We start from the raw sequence: 22808 nt of genomic DNA, 5'->3' as shown, positions 1-22808 counted from the left end.
TGAGCAGGTCCTGCACTCAGCTCCAGAGCCGAAGGCTGGGCGCGGGAGGCACACCGAGCTGCCCCGGGAAGGGCTGAAGCAGTGCGTGCAAGAGCACTCCCAGGCCTTCCCCACCGCCCCCTGGGCCGGCACCCCCCTGGCCAGCGTCCCTGGACCCCCCCTTGCCCATGGGCCAGCACCCCTCCAGACTGGCACTCCCTCTGGGCCGGCACCCCCTGGACCTGCACCCCCCCTGGGCTAACACCTCTCCCGAGGCCACTTGGCCACCCTCCACCTCGCAGCCGGAACCCACGATCTTATTTGGCTGGCCACTGTTCAGAAGACACTTTCTCGAATTCAGGGAACTTAAAAAAAAAAAAAAAAGGCCTGAGAACAACTGCTTTGCTTCGATTGTGCGCATTCACCTTGACATGGACACAGACCATAGTAACCACAGGAGAAATTTATTCTTTTTCTTAACACTTTTACCTCATTAAGAGTTGTATGAGGTTTCCACTGGAAAATTCAGGAAACTGGCTGAACATGTTCTAACAGAATAACGATGTAAAACTGTAAACATTTTGCATCATTAAATTGAAGACCTGGTCTGATGGTGAGAAATAAAATTTTATCATCTTTTTCAAAGAAATTTTTGTATTATTAAAATGGTAATGGCTTTCATCTTTGGTCAAAAGAAATGATTTGGGCTTGGGTGGGGAGTAGCTCTCGCTTCGGGCGGTGGGGGGGGTCCGGAGCCGCTCCCCGAGGGGCAGTAGTTGGAAGGCTCTGCGCGCCACCCTCTGGCTCGGCAGTAAGAATCTTCCAGCCGTGGAACATCTGATCAAAGACTGTCTTGCCAAGTAATAAAAGTTCATGGAAACACCCGTTTGCCTGTGACGGCAACAGGCCTGTGGGTCCAGGGACAGTGCCAAGGGGCCCTGCGTCTGCGTCCGGAAAGCTCTTGCATCTTGCAGACGATGCCAGGGAGGCTGCTGAGTTGGTGGTAAATGTGACAAGCTGAGACCCATTCTGGTTTTGGCCAAAGCTGACGTCGCGCCCACATGCCCCTTTGTTCCGACACCCTCCCCGCTGCTCCCCGAACCGCCTGCCACCCAGAGCCTTCTTCCCAGGCCGGCCCCGCCTGCGCCCCTGCAGGAGTCCCATCTTCTAGTCTGGCTGTGGCTCTCCTGGGCCTGCCTGGGACTCACAGGCATCTCTGGCAAATCGTCTTTCTCATCTGTCAGATGGGAATGTTCTGGGGCTTTCCTGGCCTCATGGCCGTGACTTTCGACCTTCTACCCAGTGGGAGGAGAGTAAACTGGTCCCACCGGGCAGTCGGTGGTGTGGTGATAGCAGGTGTTCCTCAAGACCTCCTTAAGGTGGGCCGGGGTGCTCCCCTGCAGCAACAGAGGCAGTTCTGCGCCCCTGAGTGGGGGGTGGGGGGGAGGCAGGGAGCAGAGATCAGGGAAGGGGAAGCCTGGAATTGCCTAACCCCAGATTGTCAGGACCCCATTTCCAGAGAGAGAAACTGAGGCCCACAGGGTGGAAGTGCTTGCAGGATCAGAACTGGGGGCTCCAGCTCCCAGCCGTGCGCTCTCCTCCCGCCACACCTGCCGAGGAGGGGAACAGGCCTGTCTTCAGGGAGCCAGGGGGGTTGTGGCTCTGAGCAGCCCCAGCGCCAGGAAGGAAGAGTCACATAAGGTCTAGAGCTTGGACTCAATCCTTCCTCCCCCGAGGGAGGCGGCTGTCCAGGAGCTTGGGTGTCACCTGGGAGCTGGTTAGAAATGCAGACTCTCAGGCCCGGACCAGGTGGTTCTAGTGCAGAACCAGGGTGGCTCCCGCCAGCTCAGCAAGCCTGCTGCGGTGCCAGGAAGTGCCTTGGGAGCCAGTCTGAGCTGTCCCCGGGCGGGGCAGAGGGCCAGCAGGGAGGGGAAGCATTGCAGGCTGCGGGACAACCTCGCGGCCGAGCCCTCCCCAGACACCCAGGATCACCCGGCCCGCACCCCTGGGGCAGCCCCGTGCCGCCTTCGGGCCGGGCTGCACAGCTGACCCCCTCGCTGCAAGCTGGAAGCCGCATGTTTCGAAGGAGCCCGGCGTAACCGCATGTCGAAGGGGGCTCAGCTCCAGCCACAGCCTGGGCAGGGCCGGGGCGGGCGGGGGTGCACAGGCCCAGTCCCCAGTCTGGCGGGGGCGGGTGGCGGAGGAGCGGCGGGGCGCCTGCAGGGCTGTCCCCACCCTCAGCGACAGTACTCCTGCTCGATGCTGGCCATCAGCTCCTCTTCCGAGTAGTCGTACGAGATGACCGAGGTGCCCGGCTGCCTCTCGGGCCTCCTGGGGCTGCCATCCAGGGCTCTGTGGGCCAGAAACACGGACGGGGGGGTCAGGAGACAAGATGTCACCTTTAAACGCATCATCTTTATGAGGGCCCCTCGGGGACTTCTGATCCGTCCCTAAACCAAAACCGAAAGCCTTTGCCCCGGGGATACCTTCTCCATCTTTCACAGGAGCGGCCTCTGCCTGTTCCTCTGGCTCGTGGCCTAGGACGGTGTCGCCCAGAGGGGACCTTCCCTGCGAGGAAGCCAGAGCCTGGGGCGTTTGAGGGTCGGGGCCCTCAGGGTGGAAAGGCCTGAGTTTGAATCCCAGCTCTGCTACTTACTAGCTTTGTGACCTTGGACAAGGCATTTGCATCTCTGAGCATCAGTGGTTTTTTTGTTTTGTTTTGTTTTTTCCTCTAAAACAGAACTGTGTGCACACGTTCACTCTGGGACATAAATAAGATGATGCAGAGGGGCGCCTGGGTGGCTCAGTGGTTGAGCATCTGCCTCCGGTTCAGAGAGTGATCCCGGGGTCCCGGGATCGAGTCCTGCATCGGGCTTCCTGCAGGGAGGCTGCTTCTCCCTCTGCCTGTGTCTCTGTCTCTCTCTCATGAATAAATAAATAAAATCTTAAAAAAAAAAAAAGCTAATGCACCACATGACATGGAATCTAGCACGCTGCTCAGCCCTTAGCAAATGTGAGCTGCATTGTGAGATATCCGCTGCCTGATTGACTCACTGCGCCTGCACCCTTGTGGGGTCAGACAGGAGCTCCTGCAGCAGGTTGGGCGCGGGCATGGGAGAAGCGACCAGAGTCAGACCCCTGTTCCTGCTGCCCGGGCTCCACAAAGTGCTTCTCCTCAGCCCACACCTGGTGGCCCAACCTCACTCTCTGACTTTCTGGACATCACAGGGACTTTTGGGTGGTGGTCGCTGTACCCCAAAGTTTCCTTTCTTTCAGGCTGCTCTCCTGGCACTGGCCTTGGCCTCCCCAGAACCTTTGATAGGTGGGAGGGTGTGGGCGTGGGGTCAGGCTGAGTCTGAAGGGGATGCGAGGTCTGCAGCCCAGAGCTGCCCGCCGCCAGGTGTGGGAGAGTGGCCTCCCACCTGCCAGCCGGAGGCTTGCTGCCGTGCTAGAGAAGGAGCCCATGCTCCTCTGCCAGTCAAACAGGTGGCCTCTTTCGCCACCTGTGAACCCAGGCAGCTGGGCCAGGTGATCCTCAGCGGCAGGTGCAGACAGGAGCCACCAGAGTCACCAGGCTTCCCCTCCATGTGCCCTCACTTTCTGTCACCTAGTCCTGGGACCTCAGGTCAGGCCAGCCCTGTCCTCAAGCCAGCCTGACCAGCTCAGCCCTGCTGCTTCCATGTCTCTCTGACCTGGCCCCTCAGGAAAAGGACACAGATGTCAGGATGATCAGGACTCAGGGGTCAAGGCCCTCATGGCCCAGTTTCACATCAAACGGTCCTTTCAACCAGCATCCATGAGCCACCTACCATGTGCCCGGTGTGGTGAGGGACCAGGGATGAGTCAGATGCCCGTGCTGCCTTCATGAGTCTGAGCAAGGATAGGAGCCAGACAGGCCGCCGTGTGTACCTGCTGCCTCACAGGTCACAAGTGTGGAGGCTGGCCGCCAACAAAGGAGGGAGCGACACCAGCTTGACCAGGATGGAGGGCAGGGCAAGAGTTTGGGGGAAGATATTTTAACTGGGCTTTGAAGGATTTTTCTCTCCAACATTTTATTACAAAGACTTCGAAGCATACAGAGAGGTTGAAATTGTAGATTCAACGATTAACTCAATACACATTTTTCCCCGTATTTACTTTATCACACATCTAACTTCATCTGATTTCTGGAGGTATTTCAAAGTAACCTGCAGATGTTAGGACATTTCTCCCAGAAATGCCGTTCAGCCGGGTTCTGACAGCAGAGCCGGGGGAGGGGAGGAGGCCGGGAAGGAAGGGGGCCGAAGCCACCGAGGTCTGCAGCAGGGGGTGGCGGAAGGAGGGCAGGGGGGCTGAGGGAGCCTCCCAGGAAAGCAGGTGAGCGAGGGAGGGAAGGGGGGGCAAGGGAGAGTCCTAGTGAGGGTGGTGAGGGTGGTGAGGGTGGTGAGGGTGGTGAGGAGGCCTGAGGCGCCTCCTGGAGTGCGCAGCTGCAGGGGCCTCTTCATTTAAAAGGCAGAAGAAAGAGTTAATTCATTCCAGGTAGAATTTAACCCTTCTGAATTCCTCAGGTTGATGAAAGGTGAAGAAAGTCACCGCTCATGCTCTTTAGAATCAGTGGCAGCTGAGTGGTCCTGCGGGGCCTCAGGCAGGCATGTCCCTGGGTCCCCAGCACAGAGCTCGGGGTGCAGGCATCTGGCTCAGCCCAGTGCAGTGGCCTGGGCCCTTGGGGTGGCTGCTGCAGTGGGACTCCACCCTGTCCTGGCACCCGAGACCACCCTGGGGCGGGCACAGCCAGCGGCGGTCCAGACGACCCGAGGAGGAGGGTCTGAGGGAGCACCGGGGCTCTCCCGGATGCTGGCGGAGGCTCTGGGCCTGGGATGCCAGGGCTGGGGGTGGAGGGCAGGTAAGGTTTCCCACTGCTTCACCTCTACGCCTCCGAGGGGTCCCAGGATGTTCTCACTCGAAAGCGGGGGCCAGTGGCTGCAGCTTGGCACCTAGGCCCTCTGTCCCTCGGGGAGCTTCCCGCCGTCCAGGCCCCGCCGGTCCCTGGGCTAACCGCCACCTGCCTGCAGATGCCAGCTCCGACCTACCCTTCCCGATCCCGGGGTGCTCCTTCCTCCTGTCTCCTGGGTGAACTCCCACCTGGCCTTCAGGCCAGTTTAATCATTACCAGCTCCTCCGTGAGCCCTCAGCATTACACCTGTTCACATCCATGGTCTTAAGGACCAGAGTCACCCACATCCCAGTGACGGGGGCAGGTCACTGTCATCCCTTTAGAGGTAAGGCAACCAGATGGGTAGGGTGGAGCAGAGTGGCCAGGGGCCCAAGGCCATCCTAGCCCAGCCTCGTGCTGGGCCTCTCTTGCCCTGAAATCCTCAGGCGGCCCGGAGCCATGCGGAAGGCCTGGAGCGGACACTGAAGGCCTGGGCTCTGGGCCTGGGTTCCTTCGCTGACACTTCCCAGGGGGGTTATTTTATTTTATTTTATTTTATTTTATTTTATTTTATTTTATTTATTTTATTTTATTTTATTTATTTTATTTTATTTTATTTTATTTTATTTTATTTATTCATGAGTGACATAGAGAGAGAGAGAGAGAGAGGAGAGGCAGAGACACAGGCAGAGGGAGAAGCAGGCTCCATGCAGGGAGCCTGAGGTGGGATTTGATCCTGGCTCCCCACGATCACACCCTGGGCTGAAGGCAGGCACTCAACCGCTGAGCCACCCAGGGATCCCCCACTTCCCAGGGGTTTTAAAAGCATGTTACTGCTAAAATTGTAATGGGATTACAGGGGACCACCTGCCCTCCCTGTAGGCTGCAAACTCGTGCAGCCTCATCCACAGACGTGCTACTGCACACGATTTCTGAGTGAAGCAGCGAGGACTGGGCACGCCCCGGATGATCTGCATCGGGGCCTCTCTCAGGAGGAAGATCAAGGTGGCTGTGAGGCCATGGAGCTTCTGTGCACTCCCATGGCTGGGACCTTCCCTCTCAGGAGGCAGCTGCATCTGGTGGAGGAGCTGGGACCCGCGTGCCACAAGGGCTCCGTGGGCAGCTGGAGCCCACACAAGAAGCTGTGGCTTCTGGCAGAGGAAACGCGCTCGCCCCATCCTGGCACCTACCTGGAGATGCTGCTGCCCTCTGGGTGCTCGCTGGCGCTCTGTTTTGAGGGCACCTGGAGGAGGACAAAAGGAAAAAGCATCAAAAGGTTGTCAGTGGTGCAGCCTGCCCAATGCTCTGGCTTTCTGCCGCAGACGATGGCCACCACGTCCAACACAGGACTGGATAAAGCAGAGCTGGGAAGGTCCCCGTGGCTTCCTAGTTCCATCTGTTTTCTTCACCGGTGGGAAGGCTGAGGCTGGGGCAGGGGTGACTTTACAAAGCTCACACAAGGAACTCCCTGCCTTGTGGCCAGTGGCCAGCTGCACCCCCATCTCTCACCTCCAGGGGTCACATCCGCCTTCCCCTGGGCCCTGCCAAGCTTTCTCTGTCCCGAGACAGGGTTGTTTAGATGGACTACATCTGTAGTCAAGCCTGGCCCTATGCCCGCACCAGCCCGTCCCAGTGACCACAGCTTCAGAATGAGCCTAAACATCCTCATGCACGTCCTCCCACCTTTTTCAAAAAAAAGTATTGACTACTCTGCATTTCCCCATATATGTATTGGAATTGGCTTGGCCTCTTCTATGGGGAAAAAACAATCTGGGGGATTTTGTTGGGGTTGGACTAAACCTTAGATCATGTGGGGAGAATTGATATTTTTATAATAATCTGCCTTTTGATTTATAAACAGGGCCTGTTTCTCCATTCATTCATGGCTACTTTAATGTGTTTTTTAAAAGATATTATTTATTTATTTGAGAGAGAGAGAACTAGCAGGGAGAGCAGTAGGCAGAGGGAGAAGCAGGCTCCCCGCTGAGCAGGGAGCCTGATGCAGGGCTTGATCCCAGGACCTGGAGATCATGACCAGAGCTGAAGCGAGACACTTAACTGACTGAACCATGCAGGGGTCTCTTTAATGTCTTTTTAAAAAACAGATTTATTTGAGAGAGAGCATGCAAGCAGTGGAAAGGGGGAAGAGGCCAAAACAGAGGGAAAAGCAGACTCCTCACTGAGCAGGGAAGCACATGCAGGGCTCCATCCCAGGACCCTGGGATCATGACCTGGGGCAAAGGCAGACACTTAACCTACTGAGCCACCCAGGCACCCCAACATCATCTTTCTTATTTTATTTTATTTTATTTTATTTTATTTATTTATTTATTTATTTATTTATTTATGATAGACACACAGAGAGAGAGAGAGGCAGAGACACAGGAGGAGAGAGAAGCAGGCTCCATGCAGGGAGCCCGACGTGGGACTCGATCCCGGGACTCCAGAATCAGGCCCTGGGCCTAAGGCAGGCGCTAAACCACTGAGCCACCCAGGGATCCCCACTTGATTATTTTTTATTGTTTGCTGCTCATTATCCTTGGAAACTTCTTATGAGTTTCTCTGAGGCCTAAGAGGAAGATGGCTTTTTGCCAGATACCTCATGAGCATTTCCAGTCTGGATCCATTTGAAATTAAATCTACGCATTCAGGCCGGGCATCGGGACCTTACTTATTCTGCAGACATTGGGGAGTTTTGAAGGTTTCATTTTTTCCTTTTAATAGTGGAGCAAAAAATAAAAAAATAAAAAAAAATAGTGGAGCAATTGTGTTCCCTCATTCCACGATCCTACAATGCCAAGAGAGGGAACTGGGCTTTTGCCCCCACAGGAAGCTGCTTACGTTCTCTCCAAATTCTCTTGTAAAGCTCCCCTCTGTCCTCTGACTCAGAGATGTAATCACATGGATCAATCATTCGCCAGCCATTTACCCAGCACCCCCAGCGGGCTCTACACTCTTGAGGCGCTGGCAATGTCACCAGAGAAGTAAGTCTTAAACACATAGCCAGATGTGTAAGGGCACAGAGTTGGGAGGGAGGTGCTGTTGCTATAAAATGTGCAACTGGAGATCGTGAGCAGTTAAGGGCCTGGGTTTTGAAAGAGACACAGACCAAACCCTGCCCTACCAGCCATGTAGTTCTGGGCAGTTTTCCTGACCTTTCTAAGCAGTGGTTTCCTGATGTGTAAAGCGAGCTTACTGTGGGATACTTTAAAGCATTCCAAAGTGCCTGGAACTTAGTAAGTTCTCAGTAAACATTAGCTGTTATTATTTCTATTATTATATTATTATTATACAGATCAATGCTCTATTCCATGCCGTTCTCTAGCTATTAACCCATTAGCGTTAGTCAGCCCTTCCCAGCTAGAGTACCACTTCTCCCAAATTTACAGCTCTCCAAGCTGGGCACAGGATAAACACGAAGTCTTTCCCAAATTAAGCTGAATGTCAAGTTGCTGGGTTGTTATAATCTTGAGTTTAAGATCTATATAGCGGTTGGCATAGTAGAGTCAAAATAGCATAATTCAAAAAAGGGTTCGAATCCCAGTTTTGCCATTCAACAATGATATGTCTTTGGGGGAATTGTGAGGCCCTCTGAGCATCAGTTTACCCAACTGCATAATGGGGACTTACCCCTCAGGGCTACTGTGAGATGAGAGATTATCCATCCAGCTCATCCTTAGTGTAACACCTATCCTCTAGATGACCAATAAACGTCATTTGAAGTATCTGAACCAATGTGTAATCTAGAGTAACCTCTGATAAAGCCCCACTGGAAGATAACTAGAGCGTGTGATGAGGTGAGCCCAGGGAACATCTTGGTCTTCAAGGTATAAGGAGAGGTTCCCGTACATGTTCTTCCCTGATAAATTAGTTCTCATGTGTTTCTTCGAAAACGTTAACAGTGGCAAGTGGAAGCAAGCACACACTGGGTACACTGGGTATGGCCTCTGATGTAAGGCCAGGGGATGGGCAGTGGAAGGCCAGCCAGCCTCAACGCACTGCCCTAAAAAGTTATTCTTGCTGGTGCAACACTGCAAGTGGAGGCTGGCCCCAGAGCAAAGGTGCACACTCTTGTTCTGGGGGTGCCCTGAAGAGTCGACTGTGGCTGCTGGGGGCTGGCGATCTTGATTTGGGGGCATCAGTATCATGGCACATTTCTTTGGACGCTCATTTTTGCCTTTGGGGAGTGTAAGGATGAAGAGGAGATAACTCTTGGAGTTACCAAAGAATTTACAGAGGGAGAAGGACAGAGTGGGATGGAGCAAAGAAAGAGGACGGGAAGTAACCCCCCCATACACACACACTTCCATTGCCTCTTGAAGCCCCCCCATCCCACCTCAGAGTAGCTCAGACCATCTGAATGTTGTTTTTTTCCTAAGTAGGCTCCATGCTGGGTGTGGAACCCAGTGTGGGGCTTGATCACACGATCCTAAGACTGAGAACTGAGCTGAGATCAAGAGTCAGATGCTTAACTGACTGAGCCACCCAGGTGCCGGGGAATGTTCTTTTTCATTAAAAACAAAATTCTGCGACAAAATACACATAGCCTAAAATTTGCCATCTTAACCATTTTGAAGTGTATATTTTAGTATCACCTACATTCATATTGTGCAACCAATCTCAAGAGCTCTTTCCATCTTGCAAAACAGAAACGACGTCCCCATTAATCAACTCCCCATCCCTGTGCACCCCTCAGCCCAAGCCAAGTGTCTGGCTGGTTTCAGTTGGCATGTCGTTGGGGTTCATCCACGTTGGAGCAGGTGCCAGAATTTCCTCCCCTTTGAATGATATCCTGTCGTGTGTGTGCACCGCATTTTGTTTCTCCATTAGTCTGTCAGGTTGCTTGCACCCTTTGGCTGTTGTGAATAACACTCTTGTGAACATGGGTGTCCAGAGATCTCTTTGAGGCCCTGCTTTCAGTTCCCTTGGGTACACATGACAGTCCTCCCTTGCACTGCCACCAGACTGCCTCCCTCCAGCTTTCGTTCGCTGGGCCTGCTTACGCTCCCAGGGGCGCCAGAGAAGAAGGGTCGTACTTTTACCCCGTTGTCTTTGAGCTGCTTTTTATGACGTCATCCTATTTGCACCCTTGTGCCTGCTTGTCAGCTGGAACCGGCTTTTGCTGTCACCTACTTTGGTTTGCCCCTCATCACCAGGCTCCGTGAAGGTTGTTACAAATGCAATTTCTCCCATTGGGAGGGCAACAGAGAGTCAAACCTTCGCGGGATCAGCCCGTCTCCGTTTCCTGCTGCTTCCCCCTCCACCTACGGGGCACCCGATGGGGCAGTCGGGCCCACGTCACCCGGATGAACCGCACACCCTACAGTTGGGGTTCGGAAGGAGCGCTGGACTCTTGCTTCTGCAGTTTCCCTGATGGCTCAGCCTTGTCACATCTGCTCCGGTCCTACTGATGTTTCTGTCTGTGTCCCAGGTTTGAACCCCGGGGTCCTCTCCTTGTCAACTCGGCTCCGCCTTTACCTTGACTTTCTCAGCTGTGGAATGTGCTAGAGGCCCTCCCAGAAGCACAGCAGCCCCTGCCGCGGCTCCAGGCCCAGGGCAGACACAAGTCCCCGCCACCCGCCCACTGGCGGCCTGCCACCTGTGCGCCACACAGACAGGGGACACTGGGGCCGCGGCGCGGGGTGGGGCCAGTGTGGGAACCAGCGAGCTCGGGGAGCACGTGAGCGTGTTGGGCGGGCGCGGCAGGTGTCACCGGGAGCCCACATGGGCTTTGAGGAACACACCAGAGCTGAAGGGGAAGCAGGAAGGGGGAGGAAGTGAATCAGACAATCTTTACAGTCTCCTCACGCTCTTACAACTGGGTTTTTTGGGGGAAAAGTGAGTATCAATGGTTAATTTCTAGAAAATCCACTGCATTTTTTATTTGCCAAAGTGTGTCTGTCCTGCTTCTTCTGTCTAGAGAGCCCTCCTCCCCTTTAACTGTTCACGTTGACCAGTTTTATAGACACGTACACACACGGATGATGCAGAGAACTGACCCAGAACAAGCCACAGATGTGTAAATACTCGGTTCGCTGGGCGAGCACGTATGTGTGCACCTGTGAAACCATCACCGTGGCCAGCACACTGAACACGTTCCTCAGCGCCGTGGTCCTTCCTCCTTCCCTCGCCGCCCTCCCGACTCCAGGCAACCATGGATCTGCCTGGGGTCACTGCAGATTTGCGTGCACTCTCCCCTCCAGAGGCCACGACATGTGAATCCTACAGTGTGCACCCCTTCCCGGGCTTCTTTCACTCAGTGTAACGATTCTGAGATCTACCCACACTGTGCATCAATAGTTCACTGTGTCCGGGGCATCTGGGTGGCTCCGTGGTTGAGCATCTGCCTTGGGCTCAGGTCGTGATCCCGGGGTCCTGGGACCGAGTCCTGCATCTGGCTCCCCTGGGGAGCCTGCGTCTCCCTCTGCCTATGTCTTGGCCTCTCTCTCTCTCTCTGTGTTTCTCATGAAATAAATAAATAAAACCTTTTAAAAAATAGTTTACTGTGCCCAATGTGGGACTCGAACTCAGGACCCCGGGATCAAGAGTTGGACACTCCACCGACTGAGCCCGCCAGGCATCCCGGTAGTTTACTCCCTTTTATCGCTGGGTCATTATTCCACAGCCTTGGAAGATTTCCCCTTCTTCACTGTCAAAGAATTATCCTTCTTTGAAGCCCAGGTTGGTTCGGTTGTTTGGGCTTTTCTGTGTTTCATTATGGACATTTGAACCCCTACAGTGGAGAGAGCAGGGCCCGGACGCCTGGTGCCTGGCCCCTCACCCTCAGCGATGCCCAGCGTTCCGGCCCCGCGCTCCGCCCTCCCGCCGCCAGGGGGCGCGCCCGCCCACACCCAGCTCCCCCCTCCCACCGCCGGGGGGCGCTCCTGCCCTCACCCAGCCCCCCTCCCGCCACCAGGGGGCGAGCCCGCCCGCACACAGCCCCCCTCCCGCCGCCAGGGGGCGAGCCCGCCCGCACCCAGCCCCCCTCCCGCCGCCAGGGGGCGCGCCCGCCCGCACCTAGCTCCCGCCTCCCGCCGCCAGGGGGCGAGCCCGCCCGCACCCAGCCCCCCTCCCGCCGCCAGGGGGCGCGCCCGCCCGCACCTAGCTCCCGCCTCCCGCCTCCAGGGGGCGCGCCCGCCCGCACACGGCCCCCCTCCCGCCGCCAGGGGGCGCGCCCGCCCGCACCCAGCCCCCCTCCCGCCGCCAGGGGGCGCGCCCGCCCGCACCCAGCCCCCCTCCCGCCGCCAGGGGGCGCGTCCGTCCGCACACGGCCCACTGCACCGCCCCGGGGGCCAGGCGGGCTCTGCGGGGACCCCGGTCCCCGTTCATATAATGACAACCGGACTTTTCCCAAAAGAAGCCCGTGTCCCTGAGCGCACCGGCCGGGGAGCCCCCAGCTCCGCTACGAGGCCATTGCCTTGGGCCAAGCGCGGCCGAAGGGACAGATGGCCGGGCCGACCTGGAGGAGCCGAAGGGGCGGGACTGGGGGACGGGACGGTACATCGTGTCTGTCCGTGTCGTGTTGTCGCGCCCTGGAGCGCAGTCCCCGTACCCGGTCACGGTGACGAGCGCCGCGGACTTGGCCGGACGCCCCGAGCCCCGGGCACCGAGGAGGTGGCCCGGGGCGAGCCCCAAAGCCTCCGAGAAAGGAGACGCGCGCGTCCCCGGGCCTCGGGCGCCTTCGGACCAGCGATCGGGCCTCAGGCCGAGAGGCCGCCGGGCGGGGCACGGGGCGGGGAGGGGAGCCGGGGCCTGAACCTGCGGCCTTGGCGGGGAGAGGGGGTGGGGGCCTTGCTGGGCGCTGGAAACGCCTTCCTCCCTTGGCTCCAGACGGGCCATCCCTTGGTTCTCCCCCTCCTTTCCTGGGGGTCCCGTGGGGCCCCTCATCTCTCCCGCCTGAGCACCAAGGCGCGGCCCCTCGGTTCCTGTCTCGAGCGCACACCCACCGCGCACACCCACCGTGCACACCCACCCGCGCACACCCACCGTGCACACGCACCGCGCACACCCACCCGCGCACACCCACCGCGCACACCCACGGCACACCCACCGTGCACACCCACCCGCGCACACCCACCCGCACACCCACCCGCGCACACCCACCGCGCACACCCACGGCACACCCACCGTGCACACCCACCGCGCACACCCACCCGCACACCCACCCGCGCACACCCATGGCACACCCACCGCGCACACCCACCGCGCACACCCACCGCGCACACCCACCCGCGCACACCCACCCGCGCACACCCACCGCGCACACCCACCGCGCACACCCACGGCACACCCACCGTGCACACCCACCGCGCACACCCACGGCACACCCACCGTGCACACCCACCCGCGCACACCCACCCGCACACCCACCCGCGCACACCCACCGCGCACACCCACGGCACACCCACCGTGCACACCCACCGCGCACACCCACCCGCACACCCACCCGCGCACACCCACCGCGCACACCCACGGCACACCCACCGCGCACACCCACCGCGCACACCCACCCGCACACCCACCCGCGCACACCCACCGCGCACACCCACGGCACACCCACCGTGCACACCCACCGCGCACACCCACCCGCACACCCACCCGCGCACACCCACGGCACACCCACCGCGCACACCCACCGCGCACACCCACCGCGCACACCCACCCGCGCACACCCACCCGCGCACACCCACCGCGCACACCCACCGCGCACACCCACGGCACACCCACCGTGCACACCCACCGCGCACACCCACGGCACACCCACCGTGCACACCCACCCGCGCACACCCACCCGCACACCCACCCGCGCACACCCACCGCGCACACCCACGGCACACCCACCGTGCACACCCACCGCGCACACCCACCCGCACACCCACCCGCGCACACCCACCGCGCACACCCACGGCACACCCACCGCGCACACCCACCGCGCACACCCACCCCCACACCCACCGCGCACACCCACCCGCACACCCACCGTGCACACCCACCCGCGCACACCCACCGCGCACACCCACCGCGCACACCCACGGCACACCCACCGTGCACACCCACCGCGCACACCCACGGCACACCCACCGCGCACACCCACCCGCGCACACCCACCGCGCACACCCACCCGCGCACACCCACGGCACACCCACCGTGCACACCCACCGCGCACACCCACGGCACACCCACCGTGCACACCCACCGCGCACACCCACCGCGCACACCCACCGTGCACACGCACCGCGCACACCCACCCGCGCACACCCACCGCGCACACCCACCCGCGCACACCCACCGTGCACACCCACCCGCGCACACCCACCCGCACACCCACCCGCGCACACCCACCGCGCACACCCACGGCACACCCACCGTGCACACCCACCGCGCACACCCACCCGCACACCCACCCGCGCACACCCACCGCGCACACCCACCGCGCACACCCACCCGCGCACACCCACCGCGCACACCCACCGCGCACACCCACGGCACACCCACCGTGCACACCCACCGCGCACACCCACGGCACACCCACCGTGCACACCCACCGCGCACACCCACCGCGCACACCCACCGTGCACACGCACCGCGCACACCCACCCGCGCACACCCACCGCACACACCCACGGCACACCCACCGTGCACACCCACCGCGCACACCCACCGTGCACACGCACCGCGCACACCCACCCGCGCACACCCACCCGCACACCCACCGCGCACACCCACCCGCGCCCAGCCCAGGGCCCGCACACAGGCGGGCGCTGGCTGCTGTGGCTGTTAGCGGGGCTCTGCGCGGACCTCCAGCTCCCACACTCGCAGCCCCAATCCCACCCTCTCCCCTGAGCGCCAGCCTCCTGCAAAGGCCTCTTCGCTTGCCTCTCTGTGTGGGTGTCTAATAGACACACTGGAAACCACATTCCTCCTGAACACCCCACGTTTCCACATCAGCTAACCAATAGCAAGGACATCCTCCCGGCTGCCCAGGCCAAAAACTCTGGGGTCGTCCTTGAGCCCTTTCCCTCTCACAATCCTGCAGCCAGCCCCCTGGGGACCTGGTTGCCTCTGTCTCTGGTCTGCGCCCATAGGCCAGCCAGGGTCCCCTTGCTCACACCACCCTCCGTGCTCAGGGATCCCAGCTGTGGCCCTGCCGCCCCTCCCGCTGGGTCTCCAGCACGGCGGCCACCGGCGGCCACCGAGGGTGAGCCTCAGCACAAATCGGGTCGTCCTCTGTTCAAAACCCTCCAGTGCTTCCCACCTCCTTCAAAGTAAAAGGCAAAGGCCTAACCGAACGGTGGCCAAAGGACCACTGAGCTCTGCTCAAACGCGGGCCACCATCCGGGCCACCACCCTGTCTCCCACTACCCTGACCACGCCCTCTCCACTCCAGCCACCCTGCCCGACCCACTGCTCTTTGAGCAGACCCTCCAGGTACCCCCCGCCCCAGGACCGCTGACTGGACGACCCCTCGGCTTGCAGCACCGGCTCCCACAGAAGCACTGCAGCCCTCGCTTCCTTCCCGGCTTTGCCAAGTGCCACCTCCTCAGTGACACTTTCTCTATTAAAAATGACAATCTAGATGCACTCCTGTTCTCCCCAGCCCCTGCTGACTTATTTTTTAAGGTATTTTTTTATTTGAGAGAGAGAGAGTGGTGAGGGAGGGGCAGCAGGAGAGGGAGGGAGAGAATCCTGAGCAGACTCCAAGCTGAGCAGGGAGCCGGATGAGGGGCTCGATCTCACGACCCTGAGATCATGACCTGACTGGAAATCAAGAGTCGGACACTTAACCATCCAGGTGGCCCTGCTTTATTGATCTTTATACTTTAGTTTGTTCACTGTTGGACTTTATACAATCAGAATGGTGGCAGAGGTTTTGTCTACCTGGTTCACTGACGTATAACCAGCGCCGAGAACTGTACGTGACGCGTGCGGACGCTCTAAAATATACCTGAATGGGGGCGCCTGGGTGGCTCAGTAGGTTAAGCTCCTGCCTTTGGCTCAGGTCATGATCCTGGGGTCCTGGGATGAGTCCTGCATCGAGCTCTCTGCTCAGCGGGGAGCCTGCTTCTTCTTCTGCCCTTCACCCCACTTGTGCTCTCTCTCTCTCGAATAAAGTCTTTAAAAAATATATTTTAAAATATACGCTGAATGCATGGCTCAATAGACAGTACATTTTCTCAATTAATAGAGCACTAAGTGGCAGAGGTACTGCTACATTTTTTGAAAAACTATAATTTGATTAAATAACTCAATAAAACCCAAACCCAAACCATTAGCTTTTCTCACATGATTTTCCCATCCTAAATAGTTTTCAGTTTCAATATCCCACTAAAATGCTGTTGACTTTCAAGGTCCACTGACTTTAGGAAAGGAATTCTTCTCCTCACACCTCACACCACACGGGCACAGGGTTGGGAATTAATCCAGGACAACAAGAGGACACGGTTTAGAGAACTGAAGTACGTGAATTTGATGGATATTTTGCACTTATTAAAATAATTATGAATATCATGCAGCAATATAAAAAGCCATTTATGAGATAGTTTAAGTATAAAAATTCAAAACAGAATATTATAATTTCAGTGATAGCAACACAATGTCACTGGGGCCGCTGAAGTAGCCCCTACATACATGTAGATATACATTTCTCACATACACCTAGATAGATCGATTGATCGATCGATCCTATATAGAGATGTATATGATTGCTTTAAACACCTCTTAAAAGGGGTGCCTGGGTAGCTCAGTCAGTTAAGTGTCTGACTCTTGGTTTCTGCTCAGGTCATGATCTCAGGGTCATGAGATAGAGCCCCGCGTCAGTCTCTGGGCGTGGAGCGAGTTTAAGGTTCTCTCTCTCTTTGCCCCTTCCCACCCCACACCCTCCAGCTCTCCCTGTCTTAATAAATAAATAAATAAATAAATAAATAAATAAATAAATAAATAAACAAACAAACTTCTTAAGACTTAATTTGCAAAATTCCAGTTTTAGGATGCGGCAATACCTCACTCTGATCCAGCACCCTTAACCGTGTCAGGAAAACAACCAGTCGTTACGAAATAAATAAATATAAATAAAGACAAAAAATGAGCACTCGATCAACTAAAATAATTGCCACGAAACCCATTGGCTGAAGAGATGATTCTTCGGGCCAGGAAAGAGCATCTCCCAGGCCCGACCTCGGAGGGCCCCGCTCTTCCTTTAAACACAGAGTTAGGGATCCCTGGGTGGCGCAGCGGTTTAGCGCCTGCCTTTGGCCCAGGGCACCATCCTGGAGACCCGGGATCGAGTCCCACGTCAGGCTCCCGGTGCATGGAGCCTGCTTCTCCCTCTGCCTGTGTCTCTGCCTCTCTCTCTCTCTCTCTGTGTGACTATCATAAATAAAATAAATAATAAATAAATAAATAAGCAATGCTTATTTCTTTAAAAAATAAATAAATAAACACAGAGTTAGCGGGCATGGTTATGTGAGTCTACCCTCCGAGGGCAGCTCGGAGAGGCGTCCACGAGGCCGGGGGACTCAGAGAAGCTTGCTTGGCTGCATTGTGGACCGACGATGGTTACAACGCGACAGGGGTAAGACCGTGGACCAAGGCAGAGAGCCAGTAGCAACTGTCTCAGCTGTCGGGGCCACTTTCATAAGAAGGGTATAGGCGCCTGGCCATCCGGAGGCTGACCTCTGCTCCGCCATAACTGTGTGGCTCTAGCGAAGTTCTTGACCTCTCTGTGCCTTAACCTCTCTGTGTTCTGTCCTTCCCATCTGTCAAAATGGGCGATAATAATATTAAAGATGAAAAGAGTTAATGCATGTTTGAGGCCCAAGTGCACATTAAATGTTGGATCAATATTGATCCATCTAAATACCAAGTTTTCCCTAGCTCAGTGACGTCTTGTTAACTCAGTCTTGTAAGAGGTACAATTGCCGAGACAATCTATCAAAGGACGTAATCTAGCAAAAAGCCTACATCTCACACTTGAATGTACAGGCAGTTAACCTTCCGCGACCTTTACAATCAAGAAATTAGGAGCCCTGACCTTCTCGCTTTGTCTCCCCACACCCGGAAATAATTGGACTCCAGGAGCTTTTTTACAGACCTAATAATCTAAGATGCTAGGATTCACTCAAGAAATATTTATGGCACAGAGGATACATACAATCACATCCGTGCGATCAGCCTCCGCTGGCCGATTTTCCCCCCTATCTCCATCTCCTCGGCCCTCCGACTGTCCTGCTTCTCCCGCGGCCTGCTCACCCAGACCACCGGGGCAGCCCCCAGCTGGCCACGCTGGCCTCAGGCTTGGCCCCGTCCATCCCCCCACAGCCCCGGGTGTCAGCTTCCTAGAACACAAAGCACCGCTCCCCCTAGCCCTTCAGGGATAGCCACAGCTCTTATGGGGAGGTCCGAACTCCTTAATGTGGGGAACCCCTTGCACGACCTAGGGTGGCATGACGCGTGCCCTCCAGGGCCTCTTCACCCCCCACCCACAGCCTGTGCACCGCAGGCTCCACCCCATCACCTTTGACACACACACGCACAGGCACCCGGGATTATCTCTGCACAAATGTTCATCTCTGCTCGTTTGCCTGCCCGAGGCCATAGATCCTTCCAGATTCCGGTCAAGTGCTGTCCTTTAGGAGTCCACCCTGACTTCGCCAGGGGATCCGTCACTCCCCCTTGGACTCACTATGCAGGTGCACCTCTCACCACACTGTGCTCTGCCTTTTGTCTGCGGGTCTCCCCACACCCACCCAAGAGACTGTGGCTCTCTTCTGGGCAAGGATCGGGGCCATCTGTGTTCGCTTTAGCGCCTAGAGGGGTGCCGGGCACACAGACATAGCGGAAAGAGGGAGTCCGGCAGCCCTCACCCGGGGAGCCACTGATGCTCAGTATATCAGGGGGAAATCCATTTTTTTCTTTTCTTCTCGTTTTCACTTCTAAAGTTTCCAAGGCGCTTGAAACTTGGACACTAGACGATCGCTTCCAAGCTCAGAATTTCCCCCAAATTTCTCTACTGTTTATCCATTTCTAGTGTTATATAACCGAATGGTGACGTAGTCTCGAAGGAATCCCGTGAACGAATTTAGCCCTGCTTGCTGCCGCTCAGTTCGGGAGGGTAGTGGGGGACAGGAGGGGGGGGCGGGGGGGATAGTGGCTCTGCAGGATTCTCTGCTCCGTGGCTGCCCCAGAAGACGCTTCCGGCAGGTAAGCAAAGCCTGCGGGGCTGCAGGGAAGGGGGTGCGGCCTTTGGCACCGTCCTGAAGCCCAGGAGCCGAGGGTAGAGATCTTGTTCCTGCTGCTCCGCCGAGTGAAGACTGTTGCCAAAGCGGAGGGCTCGTTTTTATTGTTTTTGTAGAACAACGGGGCTGTTATTACAAGTGTTCTGGAAGAGAGGATCCCGAAGCCAAAAACAGATTCCACAGCATCTTAAAAATAGCCGGTAGCATGTGAACGGCCTGACTAGCCAGGCGAGGCTCTCGATGTGTGACACGCAGGGCATCTCATCTGTGAACCGCTGCGTGGCTCCCGGTGCCACCACTTAGCAGCCTCGCTGGAGAGGACGCCCCGCGGCCGGAGGGGCCCGCGCTGTGCTTCCAGAGCCGCGCGGTTCTAAGGGGAGGGGGAGGCGGAGCTCCGGCCAGAAGACAGCCCCGGGGACGCGTTTCTGCCAAGGGATGCGCGTCCCTGCTCTTGCAGGCTGCTCCCAGCACCCGCACCCCACACTGGACGCAGGGAGACCCGCACCCAGAAGCCGCAGCCGGGGGGAGGGCGCGGGGGGATCCGGGGCGGGGTTAGGGAAGGAGAGGCCGCGCGGGCCGCAGAGCTCGGAGGATTGGAGGATTCGGAGGCACAGGGGCGGTGGGTGACACTGGGGACAGAGGGGAGGCTGGGGGCGGGGGGGGGGAGGGAGCGCAAGGCTGGGGCTGGGGCTGGGACCTGGGACCTGGGGCAGGGGCTGGGGGCTGGGACCTGGGACCTGGGGCTGGGGCAGGGGGCTGGGACCTGGGGCTGGGGGCTGGGGCTGGGGTCAGGGAGCAGGGGCTGGGGGCTGGGACCTGGGGCTGGGGCAGGGGCTGGGGGCTGGGGGCTGGGGGCTGGGACCTGGGGCTGGGGGCTGGGGCTGGGGTCAGGGAGCAGGGGCTGGGGGCTGGGACCTGGGGCTGGGGCAGGGGCTGGGGCAGGGGGCTGGGACCTGGGGCTGGGGCTGGGGCAGGGGCGGGGGCAGGCGCGGCCCCAACAGCGCCGCTTTCCCACACTCACCGGGCTCCGGGCGCCGGCTGCGGGTCGGGGCGGCTCCGGGCCCCGCGGGGCCAGCTCCCCCGGGCCCCAGGCCGCCGACTCGGCCAGCAGCTGGTCCAGCAGGCGCAGGGTCTCGTCCCCGCCGTCGGGGGGCGCCGCGGGGCCGGGGCCGGGGTCCGCCGCGCGCTCAGCCGCCTCCGCCTCCGCCTCCGCCTCCAGGGCCTCCTCCCGGGCGGCCGCCGCCGTCGCCGAGGCCAGAGGCCGCGTCCCGCCCTCCGGGGCCGCCCCGCCGGGTCCCGCCCGCCGACTGTCGGGGCCGCGCAGCCGCCTCAGGGCCCGGCCGCTCCGGCTGCTGCCGCTGCCCATGGCGCCCCCGCCGCCCGCCCAGCAGCCGGTCTCGCCGCCCGAGCGCGGCCCCGGGGCGGGAGCGCGGCCGGGGCGGGGAGGCGGGAGGGGGCGCGGCCGGGGCGGGGATGGGGGACGGGGCGGGGGGGACGGGATGGGGGGCGGGGACGCGGTCAGGGCGGGGATGGGGGGCGGGGTGGGGGACGGGGCGGGGGGGACGGGATCTGGGGGCGGGGACGCGGGAGGGGGCGCGGCCGGGGCGGGGATGGGGGGCGGGGTGGGGGACGGGATCTGGGGGCGGGGACGCGGTCCTGGCCGGGGATGGGGGGCGGGGGGGACGGGATGGGGGGCGGGGATGCGGTCAGGGCGGGGATGGGGGCGGGGTGGGGGACGGGGTCTGGGGGCGGGGACGCGGGAAGGGGCGCGGCCGGGGCGGGGATGGGGGCGGGGCGGGACGAGGAGGCGGGAGGGGGTGCGGTCCTGCCGAGGATGGGGGCGGGGGGCGACGGGATGGGGGGGACGGGATCTGGGACGGGGACGCGGGAGGGGGCGCGGCCGGGGCGGGGGAAGAGTAGGGGGGACTCGATCTGGGAGGGGGCACCGCAAGGGGTTGAGGGCGTGGGAGTGAAGGCGCTAGAGGGATGGGCGGGCGACCAGGGGATGGGGATGCAGATCTGGGTTTAGCGGGACGGGGGGGGGGGGGGGGGGGGCGGGGTGGCCGCTAATGAGATGCAGGGGTGCGGCTCCGGGCCTGGAGGGTAAGGGGTCGAGCTGGGATGGGATCCGGGGGCGGAGACACGGAAGGGGGCGCAGCCGGGGTTTTGGTGCAGACCCTGGAGGGGTAGTGTAGGGCGCAGAGAGCGAGGGCACAGGAGAGAGGAGCCGCCGGGAAATGGGGTGCAGACCCGGGCTTGGAGGGATGGCGCGGATCCGGGTCGGGGGTGAGGGATCCAGACCCCCCGCGAGGGCCAGGGCCAGGGGAGGCCGGGAGGCAGGGCACGCCGGGCCTGTGCGCGGTTGTGCTGGGAGCTGGAGCCCGGTGCGGTGAGGGGCCCTGGGGTGGGGGGTCGGGGACACCAGGGCGGAGTGCCCCCTCCTCCTCAGTCTCCTTCCCGCTCTCCTCCTCCCCTCCTGGGGTGGGAACCCCCTTGCAGGTCCACCTGCCAGGCTCTGGCTCCACCACCCTCAGGTCAGCCAGGTCCCCGCTGCCCGAGACTGGAAGCCCCGGGCCGACAGGCCTTGGGACAAACTCAGCCGGGCTTTTGGTTCATTTATGGAAAACACAGCGTGAGGACGTGATGAGAGTAGAGAGGTGACATCACAGCCTTGCCCCACCAGACCTGGCTGGGTGGTGGGCCACATCGCCTCACCAAGCGTCCCATTCCTCAGATGGAGCCAGCGCCTGAGGATTGAGTAAGATAATGTGTGGGATTTCATGCCCTAGTGGCCCTTAGGCCTCAAATTGCCACCCTCTCCCTCTGCTGGAGGAGGGAAGGCCCCCCCCCCCGGGGGACAGTCCCTCCAGTCTATGGGCTGGCTGGCGAGCAGCAGGCAGGGTGGCCCTCGTGTTCCGTCCATGCTCCTGCCCCATCCGAGACCAGCGCCCCAACCTTGAGCCTTCTCCAAAACCCTCATAGTAAAAAGCAACCACTGTTAGGAAAGAAAAATTACAAAAGAGGGAACAGAGAATGCATCCCCCCACCCAGGAAAAAAAACAAAGGAAAGACCGATAGATACTACTCATAATTCTAGATTTTGGTCATTGGCTAGTAAAGAAAAGAAAAATGTTTATTATTTTAAACGAACTAACCCCAAAATAAGGGCAGAAGGCTCCTAGAAACAGTCTGCTTCAAACCCAGCGATATTATTGTTGGTCTTGCCTGTATTGTTTAGACTTGATTTCTTCCTCTTTTCCACTTACTTAAAAACACAACTCTGGTTCCAAAGTAAGACAAATGCCAACATCGTGAGTCTCACTCACCCATCTCGACTTGGCGTCAAGCAGAATCTTGACCGAGTTGCAGAACAGTTGGTGAGGTGAAATGTTGGCTAACCTTTTCCAACCATGGACTTGAAATGTTACTGTTTTATCGCTCCACGAGTAGGGATTAAAAGCTTTATGCCAGAGAAGATGGAATAAACATGGGACTCAAGTTCATTTTCATTTATTTTATTATCAACAGACCAAGGAAATCTTTCTAACATTCCCCCCCACCACCACCTTTTTTCTTCTTTTTTTGACATACAGCCTTAACCATCCAGATGTAGGAGATGGGCCAAATACATTATCTGAAGTCATCTGGGTGCTGTAAGTCTACAGATGTGTCTAATTTGGAAG

At 58.8% G+C, this 22808-nt stretch overlaps 1 protein-coding gene and 1 long non-coding RNA gene across 12 annotated transcripts in view; one reads left to right on the top strand and one right to left on the bottom strand.

Annotated features, from left to right (window-relative positions):
* Positions 1–424: 424 nt before the first annotated feature.
* Positions 425–20551, bottom strand: CYS1 (cystin 1). Its single transcript, XM_072767727.1, has 3 exons — positions 20147–20551; positions 6082–6134; positions 425–2331 (listed from the first exon to the last, which is right to left on the bottom strand). The coding sequence occupies exons 1-3, from the start codon at positions 20489–20491 to the stop codon at positions 2217–2219; spliced, it is 513 nt and encodes a 170-aa protein (XP_072623828.1). The 5' UTR covers positions 20492–20551; the 3' UTR covers positions 425–2216.
* LOC112927721 (uncharacterized) overlaps positions 18626–22808 on the top strand; it is a 21446-nt gene continuing 17263 nt past the window's right edge. For 3 of the 11 annotated variants that reach the window (XR_012003246.1, XR_012003245.1, XR_012003238.1), the window contains exons 1-2: positions 19155–19744; positions 22719–22778. This is a non-coding gene — a long non-coding RNA (uncharacterized lncRNA). Of the gene's footprint in view, positions 19091–19154; positions 19745–21383; positions 21884–22718; positions 22779–22808 lie in introns of those variants that run through there. The other 8 variants (XR_012003244.1, XR_012003241.1, XR_012003240.1 and 5 more) reach the window with 7 other exon arrangements.

The sequence above is a fragment of the Vulpes vulpes genome, chromosome 8 (assembly GCF_048418805.1).
Source record: "Vulpes vulpes isolate BD-2025 chromosome 8, VulVul3, whole genome shotgun sequence".
NCBI lineage: Eukaryota > Metazoa > Chordata > Mammalia > Carnivora > Canidae > Vulpes > Vulpes vulpes.
This window is presented reverse-complemented; position numbering and strand designations above follow the sequence as displayed.